At 31.4% G+C, this 10,542-nt stretch overlaps 1 protein-coding gene across 1 annotated transcript in view; it reads right to left on the bottom strand.

Moving 5' to 3' along the window:
- Nucleotides 1–3,393: 3,393 nt before the first annotated feature.
- The window catches only part of LOC145293931 (serine/threonine-protein kinase RIO3-like), a 50,706-nt gene continuing 43,557 nt past the window's right edge, over nucleotides 3,394–10,542 (bottom strand). Inside the window, exon 11 of the mRNA XM_080140757.1 lies at nucleotides 3,394–3,973. Coding sequence (XP_079996883.1) covers nucleotides 3,815–3,973 — 159 coding nt within the window. The 3' untranslated portion in view covers nucleotides 3,394–3,814. The remainder of the gene's footprint in view (nucleotides 3,974–10,542) is intronic.

Genomic DNA, 10,542 nt, shown 5'->3' with positions numbered 1-10,542 from the left:
TTGCCATTCTAGTTACTTCCTGGCCTTTAGCAATTGCAGCTCCTCCCGGTGGTCGATAACATCCAGGCCAAGTATCCCATCAATTCTTGTGATGAGTTTATCCAGTGCAATCAATATATTCCTTACCATGATTTTGGCATTGGTTTCTCCACAACGCTTTACATCTCTGCTGCCATCTACCACTCTAATATTGTTGGCCCCCATTCTAAAAGTTGGCGACACTTGTCAAACAAGTGTAGTTATATAGTCGGTACCAACAAGGGCTCTAGCCTGCTTCCTTTGACAGTGATAATTATCAGTGGCAACAAGCTCACATGTGCCTTTTAAGAATTCAAGGAGTGACACAATAGCAGCCCATTACTCGTTGCCCAACTGGAATCATGTAACAGTGTGTGGGAAATCATGCACGAGCATGTGGGAAAATAGCAGCAACAAAGGATAGCTGGTTTGCGAAGAGATTAGCAGCAGCAGTAACTGAAAAATGCACATATGCAAATTAGGATGTGCAAGAAGAAAAAGAAAAAATGAACCATGTGAGGTGGGGGAGAAGAAAGTCAACGTTAAAGAAAATGGATGTGTAAAGGACGAGAATGGGCCAGATGTGGCTCGTGTGTGGTCGGAGGAAGAAGAAAAGTGTACACCGGGAAAGATGGACGATGAGAAATTTTTAAGTCGTGTCAAGACAGGAAAGTAATGGTAGTAAAAGCTTTTGTTAAAAAAAAAAAAAAAAATGCCAAACTGGATTTTTATTTATTTCCTTTGTTTGTAATGGCAACATTACAATCAGATAATGTTCGGTCTTCTCTACAAACACTCATCAGGTGGGTCTCTTGATATCTGAAGCATTTTCCAATAAATTTGCAACTTTGTTTCCTCACGGAGATGTTTCACCAGCATCTTGGCATGTCTCAAAATTTCCTCTGCCTCAGAGTTCTGATTTGTCAATTGTTGCAGTTCCATCAAGATGAGGTCAGGAAAACCACTCACAAGAAAGCCATTTTAACAATCTTCTCAAGACCTTGACCCATGTATCCGGCCAATCGTGCCAGTTGCCCTATTCCTGCTGCACACTCATTCAGATAACCAGGGAAAATCATAGATGGAAGGAGTGGAAAAGTGGTGAAGGAGGAAGGTTGGGGTTGGGGGGGGGTGTAATTGGATCCTTGGATTTTTATCCAAATTCGAAGATTCATATTTTGTTCATTTTTATGACACTTTCAGCAAAGAATGGTGATGTTAGAAAGAAATCTTGTCTTGGAGGGGGGAAGGGAGGTGTTACTATTTATGTACAACAAATGAAGGTACAAGGCATGATAATTGGCTCCTGCTGATTCTCTATTCATGGTGACAAGATATTTTATCGCAAAAACATTCATAATAATATCGAAAAACTAAATATACACAAACGGTTATATTTACTTTGGTAAAATTTAATCGTCATAGTTTATTAAGTTTTCACACAAATTATGAGAATTGTGCACTGTAGCATTATTGCACAGCATAATTTAGTCTTTTGTTTATCAAAGCCAGATGCACATATGATGGAATTTGTGGTACATCTTGTTAATTTGCTGACAATATGCCCATGCACAGTCACCACTTTGCGAGGATTTAGGAATATTGGTTGATGAAGGTAAATTCCTTTTCAAAATTTCTACATTTTAAATATAATGTTGATAAAGTAAACAAAAATGTTTCAAGAATCTATGAAATCTTTTTTTTTCTTTAATAATTTTTTTTTTTACTTTATTTTTTTATTTTTTTTTTTACAAAAATCATATTAAGACAACCTTTAAGAAAAAAAAAAAAAAAACCCAAACACTCACATTCTTTAATGAATAAAATTTTTTTGTTAGAAATTTAAAATAAGTTAATCAAAATTTAAAAGCAATGTTTTTTGGTTTTTTTTTCTCAGAAGAAAAAATAAAAATTTAGTCAATGTTTCAATTCATAAGGCCTTTTCTTCATTGTTTTTCTTCATTTTTAAAAAAATTAATTTATATTTTGTAGGAGAAAATTTCCAAACAACTCAAATTGAAATTAATTGTAAAAATTAATTTTATTTTTTTAAAAATATATAATCTCTACTATTCTCAACGTGAGAAACACAAAGTCGTGGTGCACAACGTCCATGTAAAGAGAGGCAGACAATCAGATGACCTGTGTGTTATTCATCAACACTTAGAAATCAAACATGTCTACGTTGTGAGAAGGCTAATCAGCATATAATTTCTTTTTTTATACAACCAGTGGAATTGGGTGCATTTGAAATCTGATGAAAGCACCATAAATATCAAATTAAAATGTGGCTGACAGTGCTAAAGTCCAATTTGGAGGCAATCACCAGCATTCAGATTTATGATGACAGAATAGTGGGTGGTTAGATATCGCTAAATCAAATGGTAAAAACTGCATAGCTTGGGCGGCATTTATTTGAGAATTAACTTGTTCAAAAGAGGTGAACAAGCACTGGTAGTTACTGATTTTCGCTGACGCATCCTGAAGACAACCCAGTGTGCCATGGTTGACATGTTGTCACGAACAAATTTAATTTTGTAAAAAAAATGTTGGTTCTTCTTAGTTATTAAAGCGAAATCCAAAAGAATTTTCATTAAAAACCAATGGTATACACTTACTTTTTATACCAATTTCAAAAACAACATTATTTACTTAACTGTCATGTTGCAATTAGTTTAATATTACTGCATTGTTACATAAAACATGTACTTTGATGATTTCATGGTTCAGTGATATCCGCCATTAACAAGACAAACTGCAGTTACTTCCCCTGACTTCATACTATTTAAGTATGTGCAATTTACTTTGAAAAGTATTTTCATTAATAATTTTCTACTTTACTGTTTTTCGTAATTTTTGGATATGTTACTAATTTCGTCATGATAATTAAGTAGATATCGTAAGTTTTTAATGAATTTTGATTTTCATTCTAATAACGAAGAAGCATCCAAAATGTTTTGTTTTAAGTCATTTTGAAGTCATTTCACTCATTTTTTTTTTTAAAAGAATGCAACATTTCTCAGATGAATTTTTGTCATTTACAAGTTTTGATCTGTTGTCGGCATCATGAAAATAACGGACATAAGCTATGAAATAAGATGAAATTAATTGGAATCATTTCATAGAGGTTGTATGTACTTTATCAAAATAACTTTTAATTTTGGAAAATATTGATTGATTTACAAGCAAATATAAGTATTTTTTTTTTTTAATTATTTTTTGGTGCTTGTACAGTTTAATCAAGACATTAAAAAATGAAAATATCGAAAAAAAAATTATATATTGTACATATCCGTTCTGGACTGAAAATCTCCGAACAAAAATTTCATTTAATTTGATCGAGTAGTTTTTTTTTTTTTACAGTGGAAAAACACGTTTTTATGAGAGCGTGTTTAAGTCAGCCATTATGGAAATTTTTAACATGCCACGGAGAGATAACTCAATGTAAAGCACTGAGACTCCCTCCCCATCTTTATTACTAGATTTTCTTCCTAAAAATCGAACCTTTTGCTAGGTATCATAATATTTTTTTTTACAGCGAAAAAAAAAAAAAATACTTGATGAAATTAAGTGAAATTTTTTTTCAGAGAACTTTGTTCCATAACGGATAACCTTTTTTCTATGTTTTTTTTAATATCTTGATTAAACTACAAGTACCATTTTTTTATAAAAACATTGACAAATTTTTAAGCATTTTTCCTCCAATGAAAATATATAAAAGGATCTTTGATTTGGATTTTTTTTTTTTGTGTTACTGAAAAAAAAAAAAAAAAAATGAAAGAAAAAATAGAACAATTTAAGCATCTTCCTCCTCTTCTTCCAGATGTCCGTCATCCTCATCAACTTGGCTTGCCTGTTTTTTTGACTGCTCCCAGAAATAGTCAAAAGCATAGTCTTTTTTATTATGGCCATGAACAGTAAGATTTTTCTTTTGTTGTTCATCAAAATGTCGGACCTGGAAGAGAAAAAATAAAGCAGATTAAAAAGAATGAAAGCAAATTAGTTACAAATTAACAAACGAATGAAAATAAAGTCTAAAAATTTATGTCAAGATTTACACACAACGTCATAAAAATATTCAGTTTTATCTTTCTTTTATACTAGCAGGTGTTGCCTGGTTGTAAAATATGTTTAAATATGATATTTTAATTATGCAAATTTCCTATTTATTATTATAGAGACAATTCTCTATTCTTATTATTAGATCCCCAATATATATACAGGGTGGAACAATAAAATTGTTGCTATAGAAAAGACAATATGATTCCATTTCTGTTTGATGAAAACCGGTTTTCTTTTTTTGTTGCAGACCATCTACTAGTTGGCCAATTGTGTACAAATCCTAGGAGTGTCAGATGTCTTCTATCATGTCTGAAAGTGACACAGTGTTCAATGATCAAGTTCAGAGATGTGCCTCTGTACAACTCATGCTTTCTATCGATCCGAGTTATGACAACAGGACCATTGCCAGCATCCTCAAAATGCATCGCTGGATTGCCACGAATAACAGGGACAACCCCAGGATGATAAAAACAAAGTTTCCGGCCATGGTTGTGGCCTTTGGTTTGGTTTCAAATGCCACCTCACATCTTCGAAGTTGGTTTAAAAGCCAACATCAAAGTGTACCTGGATGTGCTGAAGAGTGTGGTTATCCTCTGGTGCAATCAGGTGGCCACTGGCAAACACTAGGAGTGGCAACAGGCACCAGCCCACAAGTCCAAAGAGACCCAGGCTTGGCTTCAGAAGGAATTCTACGACTTTGTACACTTCTCTCATTCCCCCCCCCCTCCACCAACCCGCTGGGATACTTCATTTGGTTATACGTCGAGAACACCAACATGACCTTCCACAACACCAAAGCCAGCCTGATAACTGCCAATCCGCCGAACTCCTGCCAATGCTTGTAGAAAAGACATGCTCCCAGTTCCGAACCCGTATTGAGACAGTGATTAAGACTGAAGACGGCTACACTGAATAGATGTCAGCTCTACTACATAATCAAATTACCTGAATTGATTTTTTTCAATAAAAGTTGTAAAATAAAGCTGTAGTGTTGTTTTCGTTAGGGCGACGCTTTTATCGTTCCACCCTGTAGTAATGATTTCAAATTTAAAAAAAAAAAAAAAAAAAAAAATGACTGCATTGCCACTAGCTGGAATCAAAACCAAAACATTCAGCTCTCCAGCCATAGTTGTTATCATCTGAGCTATAATCAGATGGATAAAAAAATGGCTAAAAGTTAAGTGACTTCAAGCTGAAAATACACACATGCTCAGAACATAGTTGATTTACTTTTGCTAAGACAAACTGATTTTTTCCAATTTGGACCTCATAGCAGCTATTTTTACAGGCTAAAAACCAAATCGAAAGTGTTCTCAAGGTTAAAATACCTTATATATCAAATTTCAAATATGTAGACCAAATATTCAAAGAGGAGTTTGGTAGAGACATTTTGCACACACACACAAGGTCAATTTTATATACATATAAAAAACACATGTCCATGTGTTATGACGTTTTCATCCTAAGTTCTACACAATTATGCATAATGTAGAAACTATGCATAAAGAGAAATCTAATAGTTAAATAAACCGATCATCTAATAAGAAACCATAAAAAAAATGAATAATTAATTAATGAACGCTTGTTCTTCAAATGAATATACAAATTAGTTAACCTTTATGAAGTCGCTCGCATATTCATGACAGAGTATATTAAGTTTGCTTTAATAATTTTTAAATAGAACAAGTGAAGTATGCATCGTTCCCCGTAAGTGCACAGTGAACGAGGCATAAAAAAATTACGGAGTTCAGCATTCCAAGCTGTAGTTGAGAAAAGTGTGAATGGACAAGGGTGAATTTACAGGTCCAAGCTCCTTTAGTCGAGGGGACAAAAGAATAGACTTAATATCAATGTCACAGCGATAAAAAATCTAAAACTTATGTGTATATAGATTAAAATTTGTATGTGCATATAGATTAATAAAATTTGTATGTGCATATAGATTAATAAAAATTGTATGTGTAACTAGATTAAATTTATGTGTAACTAGATTAAGAAAATTTGTATGTGTATATAGATTAAGAAAATTTGTATGTGTATATAGATTAAGAAAATTTGTATGTGTATATAGATTAAAAATTTTTTTATATGTATATAGATTAATAAAATTTGTATGTGTATATAGATTAATAAAATTTGTATGTGTATATAGATTAATAAAATTTGTATGTGTATATAGATTAATAAAATTTGTATATGTATATAGATTATTAAAATTTTTATATGTATATAGATTAATAAAATTTGTATGTGTATATAGATTAAGAAAATTTGTATGTGTATATCTATATATATAAAAATGTAATTCTTGGTTCGTTCTAAATCGATAAAACCATATTTCTACATTACCAATTTAATTGAAATTTTCAGAAAATCTATCTGTAAAGTTAATGAATGTTTGCATGTTATTAAAATAATTTAACATTGCGAATTATAAAAATATTAATTAAAATAAAAATATTTTTCGTAAGTCGTTTCTGCGAGACTGCCCGGTTTTATTTCTGGTAACTTCCGTTTCAACTATTCTCGAATTACAAGTAAAAAAAAAAAAAAAAAGGTACTCATGCAGAGAGTGATCCATGCTGAAATAATAACATTATTTAAAAAGCCATTCTTAACATGGGGAGGGGGAGAGTGTTTTGTACCTATTCTGTACTTTAACCTTACAATTGAAAATAAAAAAAACATAAAACTTTAATTAAACGTGGAAATACGATTTAAAAAATAGCGTGGATTACTCTCTGCATTAGCACAAAAAAAAAAAAATCTCCTATTTTTTAAATTTATGTATCTTACCAATTTTTTTCCTTTGTTTATCTTAAGGCTTTTCACTCATCAAACATTACGTTTTAATTGTTTAGTTTCTTTCACGGTATTGTTGACATAAAAAAGTTTGTTTTAACTTTTTCTAAACTGTTTCATTTTTACGACATGCCTCAGCGTATTATAAACACCCTAACCTCCCCATGTTAAAAACGGCTTTCAAATTAAACACGCCCTTCCACAGACCTCGAAAGCCGTTCTTAACATGGGGAGGTTGAGAGTGTTCATTCCGAAAGCCGTTTTAACATGGGGAGGTTAGGGTGTTTATAATATGCTGGGGCGAGTCGTAAAATTAATGAAGTTGCTATTTATTATTTATTGCAAAAAAATCTTGACAATTCAAAAGAATGTTTAAAATTATTTATTTGTTGGAAAAAAAACCACAAAAAAAAAAAAAAAAAGAACTATTTTATAAAAGTCCAATGTTGCTTTCATTTCAAAATTGTTTTCTTAAAATTATATTTTTTATGCAAACTTTTCAATCAATGATTTTACAATTATATTTAGATTCCCAGTAAAAAAAATAACAAACAACCCACTTCTCCATTAAAAAAAACCCAAAACAATCATTTAAATTAATTTGTTGTTGGCCTTTCAAAGTTGCTTTAATTAAAAAAAAAATGTATAAAATTATTCATTTGTTCAATACAAAACAAAAAAAACAAAAAACAAACAAAAAAAAAAAACACACACACAAACGAAAAATTAAACAAAAAAAACAAACCAAACTAATAAATGTTTTGGTTTTGTTTTGGTTTTCAAATGGCGTTCGCCCAGTTTAAACAATTATGAATATGTCATTTCAATTTTCTGTTTTTAATAAAAAAAAAAAAATGTTTCATGAAAAACTTCCCCATTCTCATTAATTAAATCGAAACATTTCCAATTAAATAATTATGGATATATGTTCTTTTTCACTTTATTTACTTTTTTTCATAGTTCTTTCCGGAAGTTTAATTTTTTTGTTTTTTTTCGAACAAATAAATAATTTTAAATATTCTTTTGAATTGTCAAGATTCATTTTCTCCAGTAATATCGGTTTACCAAGTTTCTGGAAGTAATAAATGATAATTTTAGTTTAATTTAACGTTTCTGGAAGTAATAATATTAATTTTGGTAAATTTATTCTTTCCTTTTCCGGAAGCAATCGTTTGGCCATATAATGATGTCTCCCCTAGATTTGGATAGCAAATGCGTGAAAAAAAAAATGGAGTCTCCAATTTCGGCAATAAAGGATAGAAGCACCATTTTATTCATTCTTGATTTATTCAAACAGTCCTTTGGAAAATAAATATTTAAAATAAAGTAGTCCTTGGGCGTTGAGTTCCATGGCGACCAGCAGAATTATTCAATGGTCGCTCCCTTAGCCCCCCCCCCTAGTCAAGGCTAACGCATGCGCACGTAACATTTATCATTTATTTACTTACGTTGCCTTTCGCACTTTTACAAACATTATTTAATTACGGTGGCTTAACTCTTTTCATGAATAAAAAAAGTAACTAAACCTGAATTTGTCACTTTTACAAACATTTATTTATGTACGTTGGCTTAACTCTTTACATGAATATTGGAAAAAAAGTTTTACTCTTTATGAATATTAAAAGAAAAAAGTTACTAAACATATATTAATAATTTTTCACTTTTACAAACATTTGTAATTCATGTATTTACTTACGTTGGCTTAACTCTTTTCATGAATATTAAAAAAAAAAACAAAAAAAACCAAACCATGTATTGATAATTTCTCACTTTTACAGACATTTTTAATTTACATGGGTGGATAATTTTTGGGTTAAATATTTACATTTAGATCCACCTCCACAATTTTCTTTTTTAAATGACTTTTATTGATAAATAAATCTACTTCTCTGCAACGGGCACTGAACCCCTCCTTTTTTTTTTTAAATAGTATTTTCGGGTGGGTATGCGGACAACAAATATCAGTTACATTTTGCAAATATTTTTTCACCCCCCCCCCCCTCCAAAAATGGTGTTTATTCCGGAAGCTGTTCTTAAGATGAGGAGAATGGGGGTGATTATAAGGTGGACCTAATCTAAAAGAAAAAAAAAAATACCAAGTTTTTTTAAATGATTAAAATAATTTCTCATTTTTACAAACATTTTTACATGCGCACATAAGCAACTATTTTTTTTTATTAACTTTTCTTTTTTACTTTTTTTTATTTTTAAAAATTAGTAAATTTCAATGAATAGAATAATAAATCATTTATCATTAATATGTGTTTTTGGTTTTGTGTTGAATGAAACTTTTTTTCATTACAACAATAATGAACCAATTTAAATCTTCTGGCATGTGTTTAAGGGTTACGACATTATCAATAAATCGTTTAGTTACTAAGCCAACGTCAGTAAATAAAAAAATGTTACATGCATATGCATTAGCCTTGACTAGGGGGAGGGTATTAAGGGAGCAACCATTAAATAATTATGCTGGTCGCCATGGAACTCAACGCCCAAGGAGTACCTAAAGTGGCACTTATGTTATCGTGCTATTTTTTAAAATAGTATTTTCACACTAAACTCAAATTTTACAATATCTTTTTCTTTTATTAATTTGTTAGGTGAAAGTACAGAGAACCTGGTCGGTTTCTAATGTGTGGAAAATCTAGCTCCTGAAAAAAAAAAAAGAAAGAAGGGTACTCTGGATAGTAACAAAAAATTAAAATTGCCTCAGTCTCGAAAGATTTCTTCTCTACTGAACGAGGAAAAAAACGGTGAAGTGTAGTTCACCTTCTGTTTCTCTCCCCCCTCTTTCTTCCTCTCTTAATATCTCTCTCTATCCATCTCTCCCTTTCCCTCTCTCAATCTATCTTTCTCTCTATATCACCCTCTTCATCTCTCTTTGAGCCCCTTTCTCTCTCTAACTCCTGCTATCTCTCTCTCCTTTCCTCTGTCTCGCCCTCTCTATTTCTAACTCTCCCCCTCTTTCTGTCTATCTATCAATCCCTTTATCTCTCTATCTCCTTCTCTATTTTCCTCTCACTTTCTCTTTTCTATCTATATATCTTCCTCTCTATCTGTCCATCTCTAATCCCTCATCCTATTTTGGTCTCCTAAATTAATTACAGTGAATAAGGCATTGTCAAAACATGGATAAATCCTATTTTAGTCACCTAATTTACTGACTGTGAGAATAGAAGTTACTTGGAATTTACTGCTACCTTGAACAGCACCAGAAGTAACTGGTAAAACCTTTCTAATTAAATTGATTTTGACAGCCATTCGGTAACAAAATGACATAGCCTTAGTCCTTGCTGCATGAGGAATACCTGCGACCTTGCTGCCAAGTAGAAGAATTATTTATTTGAAAAATTCAATTTTTCAAAAATCTCATGTTCGACATCTCCAAAACATCCAATATGGGGAAAAATATTGCAGAAATGCAAACTTATTGTTTAGGATGAATGCACAATGTTACGCAAAAAATCACTTGAGGTTCTTGGTCGATCCTTACAAGATTTGCGTGGCAATGTCAAACCATTTGGGAATGCAGTAATATTGCTTGCAGGAGATTTCAGACAAATGTTACCTGTTATTCTTCAATCAACACCAGCAGATGAAATAAGTGCTTGCCTCAAATACTCTACTTTTTTTGTGCCACGTGAAGACATTAAACTT

This window comes from Euprymna scolopes, chromosome 15 (assembly GCF_053919585.1).
Source record: "Euprymna scolopes isolate OS-2025 chromosome 15, ASM5391958v1, whole genome shotgun sequence".
NCBI lineage: Eukaryota > Metazoa > Mollusca > Cephalopoda > Sepiida > Sepiolidae > Euprymna > Euprymna scolopes.
Note: the sequence above shows the minus strand (reverse complement) of the source record. Positions and strands in the feature narration are given on the sequence as shown.